General features: G+C 38.7%; 1 protein-coding gene across 3 annotated transcripts in view; it reads left to right on the plus strand.

The window, feature by feature from the left end:
* Window positions 1-17,688, plus strand: part of MFSD8 (major facilitator superfamily domain containing 8) — a 62,148-nt gene that overhangs the window by 18,194 nt on the left and 26,266 nt on the right. For all 3 annotated transcript variants that reach the window (XM_011978228.1, XM_011978226.1, XM_011978227.1), the window contains 5 exons: window positions 4,065-4,108; window positions 9,901-10,141; window positions 11,729-11,842; window positions 13,865-14,009; window positions 15,044-15,099. In XM_011978228.1, coding sequence (XP_011833618.1) covers window positions 4,065-4,108; window positions 9,901-10,141; window positions 11,729-11,842; window positions 13,865-14,009; window positions 15,044-15,099 — 600 coding nt within the window. The remainder of the gene's footprint in view (window positions 1-4,064; window positions 4,109-9,900; window positions 10,142-11,728; window positions 11,843-13,864; window positions 14,010-15,043; window positions 15,100-17,688) is intronic.

Below are 17,688 nucleotides of genomic sequence, written 5' to 3' on the forward strand. Positions count from 1 at the left end.
GTTTCGCCATGTTGGACAGGCTGATCTTGAACTCCTGACTTCAAGTGATCCACCCACCTCAGCCTCCCAAAGTGCTGGAATTACAAGCATGAGCCACTGCACCCAGCCTAATTTATTATGTCTTACAAGATATCCACAGTAGAACAATTCCAGACGAGATTCAGTGGGGCTGTGGTTCCGCTTTTCAATAAATTTTTGGGGTTTATACTCTTCTACATATTGGCTTCATTCTTAGGCTATAGCAAGACTATTGCAGGAGTTGCAAGTGTCATATCCATTCTTGGCAATTTTTAAAATTTATTTAAAAGAGACCTTTTTTATAGCCTCCTCAGACATGATGAATCCTTTCCCAGAAGTCCCCAGGTAGATCATAGGTTCCCAAATAAACCTTCCCTCACTTCTCACTTGTCAGAACTATATTACCTGTAAATTTCTTTTCTTTTTTTTTTTTGGAGACAGTTTCACTCTTGTTGCCCAGGCTGGAGTGTAGTGGTGCTATCTCGGCTCACCACAACCTCCGCCTCCTGGGTTCAAGCGATTCTCCTGCCTCAGCCTCTCAAATAGCTGCGATTATAGGCATGCGCCACCACACCCAGCTAATTTTGTATTTTTAGTAGAGACGGGGTTTCTCCATGTTGGTCAGACTGTCTCAAACTCTCGACCTCAGGTGATCCGCCTGCCAGCCTCCCAAAGTGCTAGGATTACAGGTGTGACCTGTAAATTTCTAAACCAACATCAACTAAGATAATGGGATTACTCCAATTGAATTTTTTAGACTAATCAGAATGTACCCTCTGGACTCGAACATGGAGAGAGTTTCTCTTAGACCATGAGGCTTTGTTGAGGAAGTATGGATACCTGAATAGAACTGGGATTCCATCAAGAAGGTGGAAGGGGCCAGTTGATACTGTTTTGGTAGCAATGCCTGCAATTGATTTATTTTTCCATTTTAAACACTTCTAGTTTTGAGTACTCAATTATCTAAAATTATAAGAAACAATTTCAAATTCATCAGCAAAATAAGAAAATTATTTTAACTTTAGAATTTTTTTTTTTTCCAGGTAGAGTCTCACTCTGTCTTCCAGGCTGAAGTGCAGTAGCACTATCTCAACTCATCACAACCTCTGCCTCCCGGGTTCAAGCGATTCTCCTGCCTCAGCTTCCTAAATAGCTGGGACTACAGGCGCCCGCCACCATGCCCAGCTAGTTTTTATATTTTTAGTAGAGATGAGGTTTCACCATGTTGCAGTTGCTGGTCTTGAACTCCTGACCTCAAGTGATCCACCTGCCGCGGTCTCCCAAAGTGCTTGGATTACAGGCACTTAAAGTTGACCCGGTCAACTTTAGATTTTAACTGGCATGTTAAACATTTTGTTTACAAATTTCTGTATTCCAAAATTGTAGCCTTGATTCAAAAGATTAATTGGTGCTTTTAATCCTTTACTGATCTAAGTAACTGTGTCAATTCAAAATACTTAAAAATGAAGCTAATAATTATTTATTTATATATATTTTTGAGACGGAGTCTTGCTGTGTCACCCAGGCTGGAGTGCAGTAGTGCAATCTCGGCTCACTATAAGCTCTACGTCCTGGGTTCACACCATTCTCCTGCCTCAACCTCCCCAGTAGCTGGGATTACGGTGCATGCCGCTACGCCAGGCTAATTTTTTGTATTTTTAGTAGAGATGGGGTTTCACCGTGTTAGCCAGGATGGTCTCGATCTCCTGACGTCGGGATCCACCCACCTAGGCCTCCCAAAGTGCTGGGATTACAGGCGTGAGCTACCGTGCCCGGCCTGAAATGAAGCTAATAATTAAATTATGTTTTAAAATAGGGTTTATATAAGGAACATACATGTACACCATGGATGAATCTTGAAAATATAATGCTAAGGCCAGGCGCGGTAGCTCACGCCTGTAATCCCAGCATTTTGGGAGGTCGAGGCGGGCGGATTGCGAGGTCAGGAGATTGAGACTATCCTGGCCAACATGGTGAAACCCCATCTCTACTGAAAATACAGAAAATTAGCTGGGTATGGTGGCACGTGCCTGTAATCCCACCTATTCGGGAGGCTGAGGTGGAAGAATCGTTTGAACCCAGGAGGCAGAGATTGCAGTGAGCTGAGATTGTGCCACTGCACTCCAGCCTGGTGACATAGCGAGAGTCTGTCTCCAAAAAAAAAAAAGATAATAGTAAGTGAAAGAAGACAAGACAAAAGTCCATGTATTATATTATTCTATTTGTATGAAAATACGGATAAAAATCTATAGAGTACAAACAAAGTGCATTAGTGGTTGTTTACAGCTGACTGGAGAGGGGATGAAACAGGGTGATAGCTGAAGGGTATAGAGTTTCTTTTTGAGGTGACAAATATGTTCTAAAATTGACAGTGATGGCTGGGCGCAGTGGCTAATGCCTGTAATCCCAACACTTTGGGAGGCAAGGCAGGCAGATCACCTGAGGTCAGGAGTTCAAGACGAGCCTGGTCAACATGGTGAACTTCATCTCTACTAAAGTACAAAAATTAGCCTGGTGTGGTGGCAGAAGCCTGTAATCCCAGCTACTCAGGAGGCTGAGGCAGGAGAATCGCTTGAATCCAGGAGTCGGAGGTTGCAGTGAGCCGAGTTCAGGCCACTGCACTCCAGCCTAGGCTACAAGAAACTCCGTCTCAAAAAATAAATTAAATTAAATTAAATTGACTGTAATGATGGTTGCACATATCTGTGATTATATTAAAACCCATTGAATTGTATACTTTAAATGCATGAATTGTGTGATATGTGAATTATATCTCAACAGCTATTTTTTAAATTTATTTTTTTCTTTTTTTTTTTCCTTTTTTTTTGAGACAGAGTCTCACTTTCACCCAGGCTGGAGTACAGTGGTGCAATCTTGGCTTACTACAACCTCTGCCTCCATATTCAAGAAATTCTCCTGCCTCAGCCTTCCAGGTAGCTGGGATTACAGGCATGTGCTACCATGCCCAACTAATTTTTGTATATTTTTTGTAGAGATGGGGTTTCTCCATGCTGGCCAGGCTGGTCTCTAAACTCCTGGCCTCAAGTGATTCACCCACCTCGGTCTTCCAAAGTTCTGGGATTACAGGTGTGAGCCACTGTGCCAAGCCTTAATAGAGCCATTTTGAAGAACAGGCTTTGTAGAATTTCTTAATAGATTTGCCTAACATTTATTTGTTTTTCATTTTTCATTTTTTTTTTTTTTTGAGATGGAGTCTTGCTCTGTCACCCATGCTAGAGTGCAGTGGCGCGATGTTGGCTCACTGCAACCTACTCCGCCTCCTGGGTTCAAGCAATTCTTCTACCTCAGCCTCCTAAGTAGCTGGGATTACAGGCATGTGCGACCATGCCCGGCTAATTTTTATATTTTTAGTAGAGACAGGGTTTCACCATGTTGGCCAGGCTGGTCTCAAACTCCTGACCTTAGGTAATCTGCCTGCCTCAGCCTCCCAAAGTGCTGGGATTACAGGCATGAGTCACTGCTGGCCGCATTTGCCTAACATTTAAAATTGACAAATAGTGTTGGAGTTAATTATAGTTTTCATGCAGTAAAGACTAGCAGAAATAGTGAATTTTCTTTTAAGGTATGGCCATCTTGAAGTATTCTGGTTTTCTGCAGCCCCCCTGTAGATGATCATTTTCCTTATTCCTGCTCTTCTCTTCAGTCAATTATCTCCTCCAAACGACACAGGATAGAAGCCTAGCACTTCCTGTCTAACAAAATAACCTTTCCTCCATTCATTTCTGCTATAAAAACAAAGTTTTTGGTTATTTCCATTTACAGTAAAAGCACACAAATATGGAGAAATAGATCCTCTGCTTTTTTGTATTCATTATTAATTATGATGAGGGACTGTAATTGTATGTTCTTTTAGTATTTATTTTCCTTCTGATAATTAAAATCTCATTGCCTGATAAATTATGCATTTGTATGCATAAATTTTAGGTTCAGAATATTTTACAATCCATGCCACAGTTCAGAAAATTGTATCTGTAATAATGATTAAATTATTATAAGTATAAATAACCTAGTTTGCTTCTTCACAGGGTTTTCTATAGTGATACTGTCCATATGGCCATATCTCCAAAAGGTTTGTACATTTCAATCTATTTTTCCCTTATAGCTACAGTAGTAGTAACTCTTACATAGTTAAGCATTTTCTAAAGAGTCTCTTTGGTATTCTATGATTTAATCTCTACAAGAATAATGAGATAATAGTTCCTTAAAAGAGGCTTATAAGTAAGGTGACCATATGCTTTATTGTGCAAGCCAGAACACTTTTGAAGTGAAGAGAGTGCTATACAAGGAAAAATAGGATCATACCCAGATAGTCCCAGGCAATGTACATGTATGGTCACCTACTCAGAAGCCACGTTCACATTCCATCATTACCTCTTCCCTAATAAAAAGGAAACTAGTAATAGTCTGAATTCCCAAAGTGTGTAAATGATATGTTTGTGGAATAATTTAATGCTTTTCCCATAAAATGAATTTGGGCTATCAGGTAACATTGTAAAGACTAGAACATATGTATTTTTTGATGCTGTTATTACTAGAAGGGGAAGAGGGGGTGACATGAAGATGTAAGTTTGTTAGGTAGCTTGACATCAGTTGATCATCAAGTCCTGTCAGTTCTATCTTAAATCTCCGGGAAGGAACTTAACTAAAAATCAGTATATAAGTTGGTTACATAATTCATCTATAACAATGTTTTAGTAAAGGTTCTTAAAGAGTTCCTCTGTATTCCCTAACCTACTCCTTAACCTGCTATTATCTGATTAACTTTTCTGCTGTCTTGAACTCCTCTTGTAAGTTTTCCAGTTACTTAATTGTTGATCATGAAATACTTTTCAGTCCTTACTTTAGGTGACACCTGGATAGGATTTGACGTTGTTGTCCTCTCCTTACTTCCTGAAGCTACCTGTATTAGTCTGTTTTCTGTTGCTTGTAACAGAATACCCTAAACTAGATAATTTATTTAAAAAAAGGAATTTATTTCTTACCATTACGGAGGCTGAGAAGTCCAAGGCTGAGAGACCACATCTGGTGAGGGCCTTCTTGCTAGTGGGGACTCTCTGAAGAGTCCCAAGGCATTGTAAGGCATCATGTGATGAAGGGGCTGAGCATGCTAGCCCAGGTCTCTTTTCCTTCTCTTATGAAGCCACCAGTTCCACTCCATGATAACCCATTAATACATGAGTGGATTAGGTACATTAGGTAGTTAGTTGGGTATCAACAGGGCACAGCCCTCATGATCCAATTGTTAGTTGGCAGATCTGTATCTGTACGGGTCTGCAGCAACCTCAGTTCTTGCCTCCTGAGAAGAAATAATTCAAGTAAAGGACATAAGGCAGAAGGAGAACCTGAGGCAAGTTGTAGAGCAGGAGTGAAAATTTATTAAAAAGCTTTAGAGCAAGAATGAAAGGAAGGAAAAGAAGGAAAGTGCAGTTGGAAGAAGGCCAGGTGGGCAACTTGAAAGACAAGTGCGCGGTTTGACCTTTAGACTTGGGATTTTATACACTGGCATACTTTTGGGGCCTTGCATTACTTCTCCCCACTCACCCCATGCCTGAGATCATATTGGGAAGCTGCTAATCACCAGGTGTTTTCTATGTATTAGGAGGCTGCCTTTTCCTAGCCCTGGCTGTGACCAATATTACTTTAGAGAGTTAACAGCCGCCTGACCATCACCTAATGGTCTCCAGACACTCCCTATGTGTGGGGCAGGGGAGACCTTTCCTGCCCTGTTGATACCCAACTACCTACCTAATGTAACACAATTACCTCTTAAAGGTCCTACCTTTCAATATTTTAATAATATTAATTTAAATATTAATTTCCAAAACATGAAATTTGGAGGACACATTAAAACCATAGCACCACCTCTTAGCTTCTGTGACATTTCTCTATCCTGGCTTTCCCCTTAACTCTAACGACTTATTCTTAAATTCTTTTGTGTATTCTTCCTTATCAGTTTGTCCCTTGTTGGTTTTCCTAAGAGGTTGGAGAGTGTGTGTGTGTGTGTGTGTGTTCGCACATGCATGTGTGTGTTTTATACTAGATTCTGAACTTTGTCCCATATTAGATGTATAGCCACCAACTTATTAGATAGATCCATGGTACTTGGATGAACCCAGGCTCCTTAGGTCTTTACACATTTTTACCGGAATGCTTTCCCTCTCTCCATCTTTCTTTTGCTCTCCCCTTTCTCCTTCCTCACTGTCTTTTATTCACTCTTCAAGGTTTTGCTCCAGTGTCACTTCCTCTGGAAAGCCTTCTCTTTTTTTTTTTTTTTTTTTTGCGATGGAGTCTTGCTCTGTTGCCCAGGCTGGCATGCAGTGGCATGATCTTGGCATACTGCAATCTCTGCCTTGAGGGTTCAAGTGATTCTCCTGCCTCAGTCTCCCAAGTAGCTGGGACTACAGATGCCAGCTACCACACCCAGCTAATTTTTGTATTTTTAGTAGAGATGGGGTTTCACCATGTTGGCCAGGCTTATCTCTACCTTTCCTCAGGTGGTCCACCCACCTCAGCCTCCCAGAGTGCCAGGATTTCCACCTTCCGGGTTCAGGTGATTCTCATGCCTCAGCCTCCCAAGTAGCTGGGATTACAGGCACCTGCCACCATGCCTGGCTAATTTTTGTATTTTTAGTAGACATGGGGTTTCGGCATGTTGGCCAGGCTAATCTCGAACGCCAGACCTCAGGTGATCCTGCCTCAGTCTCCCAATTGCTGGGATTACAGATGTGAGCCACTGCGCCTGGCCTGGAAAGGCTTCTCTGACTGTCCCTCACAACAGTTTGGATCAGAAGGTTTTCCTGTATACTCCCGTTTCCCTTTATCATTAGCCCTTAATGTGGAGTGTCCTAACACTATATTTACAGAGAGTTTACTTAACTCCCCTACTAGATTGTCTAGATTGTTAGGATTGTTTTGTTTTTATGAATTTTGTTTTTGTTTTTGTTTTTTGTAAATGGAGTTTCCCTCTGTTACCCAGGCTCGAGTTCAGTGACGCAATCTTGGCTTACCGCAGCCTCCACCTCCAAGGTTCAAGTAATTCGCTTGCCTTAGCCTCCCAAGTAACTGGGATTACAGTCGTGCACCACCAACGCCCAGCTAATTTTTGTATTTTTAGTAGAGATAGGGTTTCACTATGTTGACCAGGCTGGTCTCAAACTCCTGACCTTGGGTGACCCACCACCTCAGCCTCTCAAAGTGCTGGCATTACAAGTGTGAGCCACCATGCCCGGCCCAGTTTTACGAATTTCTACTTTTTGAAAATGGTCTCCTAAAATATATTTTTAAAGGAATATAAGAAAAAGAGAAATAAAAATTTTACTTTTTACTGATTTAGTGCCATATTTTCATTGTTATTTTGAAAATTATATTACATGAAATTATTACCCATTACACTAAAAATTCTTTCCATACTGATAGTCGTTGGAATTGGCACAATTCTGGAGCAATGTCTTCTCTACTAAAAAGATATTTTCATGTATCAAAATTCTTAATTTCTTGGCATTTAGTCTTTTTAGTCAAAATTCTCAAAAGAAGGATATTAGTAGTGATTAGGTCTAGTCAGCATACTATGTTGAGTTTTGAAGTACTCTCTTTTCTCCAGATATTTTGAAAACTCTTTGAAGAGTTTTGCTATCAGGCCTAGTGCTGTGGCTTATGTGCCTATAATCCCAGTGCTTTGGGAAGCCAAGTTGGGAGGATTGCCTGAGCCCAGGAGTTCAAGACCAGCCTGGGTAACAATATAAGACCTTGTCTCTACAAAAAAATTTTAAAAGTTAGCTGGGTATGGTGGTGCTACTCCCTGTAGTCCCAGCTGCTTGGGAGCTTGAGGTGGGAGGATTTCTTGAGCAAAGGAGTTTGAGGTTACAGTGAGCCAAGATTATGCCACTGTATTCTGGCCTGGGTGACAGAGCCAGACCCTGTCTCAAAAAAAAGAAAAAAAAAAGTTTTGCTTTCAAATCACTACACATTTAACATTAAAATTTAGTTTTCATTATTTTTTTGAAAATTAATTTAAAATTTTATATGACATGAAATTATTATTTTCTATTTTCAGAGAAGACAAATGAAACTAAAGGTAGTACAGGGAGAAAATGAAAACCAGAGTACCCAAACTGAAAGATATTTTAATAGCTAGAACTTTAAATATTATGTATCATTATACTTTTGCATATTATTTCTTATGTCCCATAAAGAAAAACGCACCTAAATATTTTCAGTTTAAATATCTTTAGGGAATTGCCAGGGATGGTGGCTCACACCCAAAATCCCAGAACTTTGGGAGGCCAAGGCAGGCGGCTCACCTGAGGTCAGGAGTTTGAGACCAGCCTGGCCAATATGGTGAAACCGCGTCGCTACTAAAAAAATACAAAAATTAGCTGGGCCTGTGTGGTGGCACATGCCTGTAATCTCAGCTACTTGGGAGGCTGAGGCAGGAGAATCGCTTGAACCCGGGAGGTAGAGGTTGTAGTGACCTGAGATCGCGCCATTGCCCTCCAGCCTAGGCAACAAGAGCAAAACTCCATCTCAAAAGTAAATAAATAAAATTAAATAAATAAATAAATATCTTTAGGGAACAAAAGGTCGTAATTTTCCTTATTAAATTGTTCTACCACATATCTATGTTCATTTAAATTTATTTCCTAAAATTTAATAAAAGCCATTAAGTAGAAAGATTAGAGATAGAATCTTCCTATGTTGCCCAGACTGGAGTGCAGTGGCTTTTCACAGGTACAATCATAGTGCATTACACCCTCCAACTCCTGGACTCAAGGGATCCTTCTGTTCTAGACTGCTGAGTAGCTGAGATTACAGGCATGTGCCACTTCACCTGGCTTAGCCTACCATATATGAAAAAAAATAATCTGGCTGGGTGTGGTGACTCATGCCACTAATCCCAATATTTTGGGAGGCCAGGGTGGGAGAACTGCTCCCTCCCGAGGCAGGAGGATTGCTTTTCGAGTTGGAGGCAGGAAGTTCAAGACCAGCCTAGGCAACATAGGGAGACCCTGTCTCTACAAAAATAAAAAAATTAGCTGGGCATGGTGGTGCATGCCTGTAGTCCTAGCTACTCAAGACGCTGAGGCAGGAGGATCACTTGGACCTCAAAGTTCGAGGCTGCACTGAGCCGTGATCGCACCACTGCGCTGCAGCCTGGGTGACAGAGTGAGACCCTGTCTCAAATAAATAAATAAAAATAAACAATAGTGTCTTTTCTATGCTAACATTTTCTGTTTTTCTGAAAGTATTTTGTTTTCTGAGTTGTAGTCATTTGGTTTTCCCCTCATGTTCATCATGATATGTAAACCCTTTTAAAGTGGTAGAATACTGAGTTGCCTATGCAGAAAGGAAGAATTTATAACAGGTTTATTGAGAGAATTGTCTATCATCTTTTGTGTTTTTATTATCTTCTTTATGCATTTGATTCTTGTGCCTAGTTTGTTTTTTAAAAAAAGATTTATGGTGCTAATGGCTGTTTAATGTATAGGGTAGCATAAGTCTAAAGATTTCTACTTCCAAGAATTAAAGAATACCTTGTATTATTTTCCATGATGTTATTGCTATATGTATACATAGTGTGTGTGATTATCTTCTTACCAAGGTTTATATGAACCAAAAATTTCCATGGTCATTCTTAAAAATGAGCCTCCCAAGCATTTTTCCCTTGTGCACAGTCTGTTGTTAGCACTTTGATTGTATTGTCAGAAGTTTGAATCCTTTACTGTAAGTAATAGTGTTATAAAACTTATACGTTAGAATTGTTTTTATTTTTTTAATAGAAAATTTTACATGGTATAACAAATGTATTTAGATTTTAAACTTTTCTTGGATAACAATTCTTAAAGCACATACTTTTGTCTGCAGATTGATCAGACAGCTGATACAAGATTTTTGGGCTGGGTTATTGCTTCATATAGTCTTGGCCAAATGGTAGCTTCACCTATATTTGGTTTATGGTCTAATTATAGACCAAGAAAAGAGCCTCTTGTCGTCTCGATCTTCATTTCCGTGGCAGCCAACTGCCTCTATGCATATGTCCACATCCCAGCCTCTCATAATAAATACTACATGCTGGTTGCTCGTGGATTGCTGGGAATTGGAGCAGGTAAGTTTGTATGTTGATTGTGTCAAATTCACATTCATTCTGACATTTATGGCTCACTTTCACCTGGTCTCATCCCCTTTTAAACTCATATTTCACAGTTCAACGTACATGTCTCTCATTGTAAACAAATATTTTTCCTATCATTTTGCCTTTGCTCATGATGTTCTTATTACCTATAGTTCTCTTCTGTTGCCATCATTCTTCATTCTTCAAGATTCAGTTCAAACCAGGCGTGGTGGCATGTGCCTATAATACCAGCTACTCAGGAGACTGAGGTAGCAGAATCTCTCTTGAGCCTAGGAGTTCAAGGTCAGCCTGGGTAACATAGGGAGACCTCCATCTAAAAAAAAAAAAAACAGAAAAACCCAAAACAAAAATAGATCCAATTCAAGCTCCACATTTTCCACAAAGCCCTCTTGGGCTACCCTGCCCCTTCAGAGAATTTTTTCTTCTCTGACATGTCTCTGGCACTTGCTTATAGTATTGTACTGTTTTTATGCTTTCTCACTAACAAGATAGTAAACTTTTTTTTTTTGGAGTCTCACTCTGTCGCCCAGACTGGACTGCAGTGGCGCGATCTCGGCTCACTGTAACCTCTACCTGCCTGGGTTCAAGCAATTCTCCTGGCTTAGCCTCCCGAGTAGCTGAGATTACAGGCACCTGCCACTGTGCCTGACTAATTTTTGTACTTTTAGTAGAGATGGGGTTTCACCATCTTGGCCAGGCTGGTCTTGAACTACTGACCTCGTGATCCACCTGCCTCGGCCTCCCAAAGTGCTGGGATTACAGGCATGAGCCACCACTCTTAGCCTAAACTTTTTGCAATTAGAAAGAATTTATGGTACTTTAAAAATATCCTATGCCCCCTAACAGAATCTCTTGAATGTAATGTACTCAATGAAAATTTTCAGTAAAATTGTTAGTGCATTTTTTTCTGTTTCTTATTTACATGTTTATGCATACAGAGTTTGTAATACTTTTTAAAATAGTTGTAGTAATCAGTGGTGTGCCATTCACTCAGTGCTTTCTTAGTATTAAGTTTGATATTCTTTTTTTTTTTTTTTTTGCGATGAAGTCTCACTTTGTTGCCAGGCTGGAGTGCAGTGGTGCGATCTTGGCTCATTGCAACCTCATCCTTCCGGGTTCAAGCAATTCTTCTGCCTCAGCTTCCTGAGTAGTTGGGACTACAGGTGGATAATTTTTGAATTTTTAGTGGAGACGGGGTTTCACCATGTTGGCCGGGCTGGTCTTGAACTCCTGACCTCAAAATGATCCACCCACGTTGACCTCTGAAAGTGCTGGGATTACGGATGTGAGCCACTGTGCCCAGCTTGATTTACTTATGATACCATTTCTTCACTCATTGATATCTTTAACTGTTTTCATATTACCAAAACTAGTATGGTCCGTTAATTGATGCATTTGCTTAATAAAAATACCTTACATGCTTTGTATGATCATAAAGAGGAAGCAGTGACTATACTGTTGACCAAGATTTCTTCTTCTGTATAAAGTCAAATTTGATTGAATTTTATAAACTGAATGATAACTTACTTTTACTTTGGATTATTGCGCCTTGTTTTTAAGGAAATGTAGCAGTTGTTCGATCATATACTGCTGGTGCTACTTCCCTTCAAGAAAGAACAAGTTCCATGGCGAATATAAGCATGTGTCAAGCATTAGGTTTTATTCTAGGTCCAGGTAGGTGTTCTTCACTTGTCATTACTTGAATTTGAATTGAGAAAACTTTTGAGGCTTAAATATTCAATGTAACCCAAGTATAAAAACTCATAGCTGAAGGGAAAGGGAGGAAAGTTAATTTTTTTTATCCAGCAATGAGGCTATAGTCATTTTATCTTGATGCCAATCCACTAAATTAAGTGCTATTAGTCCCCTTTTATAGTTGAGAGTGCCAATGCATAGAGAATCTAAGTAAATTGTCCAAGGTCACCGTTTTGCTGAGTGTTAAAAAAATTAGTGAGGCCAGGTGCAGTGGTCCACACCTGTAATCTTCAGCACTTTGGGAGGCTGTGACAGGCAGATCACCTGAGGTCACAAGTTCGAGACCAGCCTGGCCAACATGGTGAAACCCCATCTCTACTAAAAATACAAAAATTAGCCAGGTGTGGTGGCAGGCACCTGTAATCCCAGCTACTTGGGAGGCTGAGGCAGGGGAATTGCTTGAACCCGGAGACAGAGGTTGCAGTGAGCCGAGATCACATCATTGCACTCTAGCCTGGGCGATAAGCGCGAGACTCTGTCTCAAAAAAATATTAATGAGATTTAATATTTCCTCAAGGCAAATTAATTTTCTGCTGAGTAAAGAATTGGTCATTTTCATGCCTAGAATAATATTGAAAAACCATATAATTGGTCCATATTTTGAATATTGAAGTTATGAATATTATCAGTTTGAATCCAACTCAGCTTACTTCATCATTAACACCCCATCTCCCACCCCCAGTTTCCATTATGTTCCTCTATTTAGCCAAAAGGAAAAGGCTCAACAGAAGGAAATCTAATTCACTGTTCACCAAAATCTATTTCGATTTAGTACCCTGAAACAAATACAAACACAAATGTAGAATAATTGAACTTGAATACTATATTGTAAAGTACATCAGGACATGGTTTGAGTCTTTATTTTCCAGTCTGCCCTCAGTACCTAGCATAATACCTGGTATAGACTTATGTTCTTAGTAAATACTTTTTACCACCTTAAAAGCATTTTAAAGATTATGTCATTTAAAAATTTTGCATTATAGATGACTAAATATAAGCCTGAAGAACTTCGATGACTTTTCCAATAATAAACCCTCAACAACCACTAACATTTATTGTGTGCTTACTGTATGCTAGTCACAGTTCTAAGTACGGTAGGTACAGTATCTTAAGTCCTCACCCTAGAGTTATATGTGAATTACTATAGAGCCACATATAGAATCTGAATCAGAAGAGCAAACCAGTACTCTTCCAATTGAGTTTTTGCCACAGATCCAAATTAGATTTTGCCACTTTATATTTCTTTAGAGTGATTTATCCAGCAGTCCAAAAACACTTCTAATGTTTAAAGTCACTAAAAAATCTTCAAATACTGAGGTAGATTATGTATGCTTTTGGATGAAATGGTTTTTTTTTTTTTCATTTTACCTGTATATGACATTATGGTCAAATGATATTAAATATATATATACACACCGATATGTATATGTACCATATACACAATAATATTTAAGACATCTGATCTAAAATATGTTTTCATTCTTATAATGAAGCTGATTAAACCTTTATAATTATTGGAAGAATTGGTATAATTTAAATTGCCTATGGAGATGTTTTGTAAAAAACTGAGAAGTTATGTAAGATACAACTCCTTGTGAATGCATGTACATCAGTGTTTCACAACCTTTTTTTCATTATTGTCTCCCTAAGAAGCTTTTTTCAGTATTTTTTCCTACTCTCTTTACCCCATAAAATTTTAGTGCCACAGATGTATCATATATCTTTTATGTACCATATGTATATCTGTACATACCTGCTTTATACCTAAAAAGAGGAAATTTTTTGACCCCCATCAAGAACCAATTGCATCTGTTGAGAATGCATGATATAGAAGGATGATTCCATAACATTGTTCCCAATTCTGTTGTAAATGTCTTTTGCATTTTTTTATCCTATGCTTCTCATATAATAATTCATCTGTGAAAATTTTATCTTAATAAGTTTTTCAGACTTGTTTTGCATTCATTGGAGAAAAAGGTGTGACATGGGATGTGATTAAACTGCGGATAAACATGTATACAACACCAGTTTTACTTAGCGCCTTCCTGGGAATTTTAAATATTATTCTGATCCTTGCTATACTAAGGTAATTAGAAATGATAAAACTATTTTTGTAGATTGTGAAATTTAATGAGCTTTGTAATTGTTGGAAGATAATTATCCTTGTGAAGTGTATTTGGTTTTTTATGTCTATAGTTTGTTTATATTTTTTGGTCAGGTAGTACTAAAGCATGTAATACCGGCAACCAAAAGACAACCTAATAAATGAGAACAGAAAAGGAAGGTCTTTGAAGATTCAAGGTTTGGTTTTTTTTGTTTTGTTTTGTTTTGTTTTTGAGACAAGGTTTTACTCTGTCGCTCAGACTAGAAGGCAGTGGCACTATCTCGGCTCAATGCAACCTCCATCTCCCAGATTCAAGGATTCTCATACCTCAGCTTCCCGAGTAACTGGGGCTACAGTCGCGCACCACCACATCCAGCTAATTTTTGTACTTTTAGTAGAGACGGGGTTTCACCATGTTGGCCAGGCTGATCTCGAACTCCTGACCTCAAAGCGATCTGCCCACCTCAGCCTCCCAAAGTGCTGGGATTACAGGCATGAGCCATGTGAGGCTGTGCCCGGCCTGAAGGTTTGATCTTGATTTACTAACTACATGTTTCTAAGTAGGAGAAAGGCAAGGAAAATAACATTTTAAATAGATTAATGGATTTGTATCAGTCAAATGTAAAAGTTACTAGTAATGTATATCTCTTTCATATATTTGAAAAATTTTTTAAAATTACGTTTTGTTTGTTTTTAGAGTGCTTTATTCAATAGTCTAAAAACATTTATTACTAATGTTTATAATCACTGTAAAACTTCAGATACTAAAGTAGATCATGTATGCTTTAGGATGAGTTGGATTTTTTTCATTTTACCTGTCTGTGAGAATTTCATAAGAATTGTAACTTCTGTCTTAAGTTTATTGGTTATATCTCATTGGTAACAGTTTTATTACTGAAAAACCAATAAAAGAAACTGTATTAGAATGTGAAAAAAAATACAATGCCAATAATAAATTTAAACAACTTCTCTATTAAGCATTTTATAGGTACAATGTTTGTGTTTTTCTTTTTAAGAGAACATCGTGTGGATGACTCAGGAAGACAGTGTAAAAATATTAATTTTGAAGAAGGTACTTTAAACCCATTTGGCTGAATTAATGTAACATTATCAAAGTGTTTCTGATGATTCTGTTTGTTTGGTATTTACTTCGATTTTGCTTCTAAGGACAACACAATGGGTGATTGGGGAAGATCTTAAAAGCTGGAAGTGACCTAAATTGATATTTTTTAAAGAGGCATATCCATATTAGTTATTTGGTGATCATGATTGACAAGGTTACAGACATTGTAAAAAAATCACTTTGTCTTATTTTCAGAGAGCCAGTATCCTAAAGCCTTTGAGATATTTGCAATGATTTCCATATCTTTACTACCACATAAATATGTCTTTTTTTTTTTTTTTTTTTTTTTTTTTTTTGAGATGGAGTCTCACTCTTGTCGCCCAGGCTGGAGTACAGTGGCGCCGTCTCGGCTCACTGCAAGCTCCGCCTCCCGGGTTCACGCCATTCTCCTGGCTCAGCCTCCGGGTTAGCTGGGACTACAGGCGCCCGCCACCATGCCCGGCTAATTTTTTGTATTTTTCAGTAGAGACGGGGTTTCACTATGTTAGCCAGGATGGTCTCGATCTCCTGACCTCGTGATCCACCGGCCTCGGCCTCCCAGAGTGCTGGGATTACAGGTGTGAGCCACCGCGCCCGGCCATGTCTTTCTATTTAAAGCAGTTCTTTATTCTTTTAAGCATGAGAACAGGTATGGTTTTGCCTTTTTATTTTTGTTGTTTTGGTATACTTTACAAATACATATTTTCATCCTTTAGATCTTCTCTGATTCATGTAAGTCAGAGAACCCGGTAAGTAGCTATATTTTACCAAAAAAACTGTTATTTAGTACTAATTATATCCTCCTTGGGGAAAGAATGCAAGGACTGATCCTGGCCCTCAATAGTTCATAAAGTTGTGGAAAAGAGATAGTATTATTTTACCAGGTACTTTCATAGCTCTATTCTTTAATTTTCACAAAAGAAATAGTGGAAGATAAAGTTAAATGTAGTAGGGTGGAGAGCAGAGTGGTGAGGAGCTATAGTAAGTTTTTGAACTAGGACAGTTTTGACATTGATCCCATGCAGAGGCTAATCCAGATTGGTTATATCTCACTGGTAATATCTCATTGGTAACAGTTTTATTACTGAAAAGCCAGTAAAAGAAACTATATCAGAATGTGAAAAAAATATGATGCCAGTAACAAATTTGAACAATTTCTCTATTAAGCTTTTCAAAGGTACAATATTTGTGTTTTTCTTTTTAAGAGAACATTGTGTGGATGACTCAGGAAGACAGTATAAAAGTATTAATTTTGACTAGGCCTGAAGTAGGGCGATGACTGAGAATGGAGAAGGGATAAGCAGGAGTTGTTGAAGGAGGAATCAAGATAGAGATTTGGATAGAGAATATTAAGGATTAGAGAGAGCCAACATTTCTGCCAGGTTTTGATTCTAGATCACCTGGAAGAATGAGAGAGAACAAGAATTTAGGAAGGGAGGTTGGATGAAAAGAGAAGATGATTTCAGTTTGGATCAAGCTGAATATGCTGTTACTCTAGAACAACTAAAAAATCCCAGAGGCATTTGTAATTTTGACAGTAAAAGTAAAAGCTAGAGATAAAAATTTGTGAGTCACCCAGTGAAAAAAACACTATGGCAGCAAAGAGGGAGTGAGAGAAAGGATGGGGTGATGATTCAAGTGTGGGAAAAGATTGTTGAATCTGAGGAATGAATATGTGAGAATATGTTTGAAAATTTTCAAAATAAAAAATAAGAATGAGAGGTGAAGTGCCAACAGTGGGTATAAACTCCTTTATTCAAAGGTAAAAAATAGGATGCTAACTTCAAGGAGCTATCAGGTAAAGGGAAGGAGGAAGTTAAGAGGTGAGGTAGAGGTATGACAAAGGGAAGATATGTAAAAATCAGTATTTCAGAAGTTGGAAGGGGATAATGATACACATCAATCCTTCATTTACTTTCATGTGCTTAGAAATCACCTGGGAACCTTGTTAAGATGCAGATTCTGATTCGTTAGGCTTAGGGTGATACTAAATAGGGTTGCCAATAAAACATAGGATGTTGCTTCTCAGAATAGGGGAGTTAATAGAGAAATGTAAAAATATATAATTTATAAAATAAAAAATAAAACACAGAATGCCCAATTAAATTTGAATAATGTTTTAGTATAAATATGTCCCACCTGGTTAAATTTGGATTTCAATAAACAACAAATAATGTTTTTTGTTTGTTTGTTTGTTTTTTCTTTAGTAGAGACAGGATCTTGTCGTGTTGTCCAGGCTGGTCTTAAATTCCTGGACTCAGCCTCCCAAAGTGCTAGGATTACAGATGTGAGCCACTGCACCTGGCAACAGATAACTTTTAGTGTTAATACAATCCAGCTGGGTGTAGTGGCTCATGCCTGTAATCCCAGCACTTTGTGAGGCCAAACCAGGTGGATCACCTGAGGTCAGGAGTTCAAGACCAGCCTAGCCAACATGGTGAAACCTTGTGAAGCCAAATATTGGCTGGGTGTGGTGGCAGGTGCCTATAATCCCAGCTACTCAGGAGACTGAGGCAGGAGAGTCGCTTGAACCTGGGAGGCAGAAGTTGCAGTGAGCCG

This window comes from Mandrillus leucophaeus, unplaced genomic scaffold (genome assembly GCF_000951045.1).
Source record: "Mandrillus leucophaeus isolate KB7577 unplaced genomic scaffold, Mleu.le_1.0 Scaffold191, whole genome shotgun sequence".
NCBI classification, from domain to species: domain Eukaryota; kingdom Metazoa; phylum Chordata; class Mammalia; order Primates; family Cercopithecidae; genus Mandrillus; species Mandrillus leucophaeus.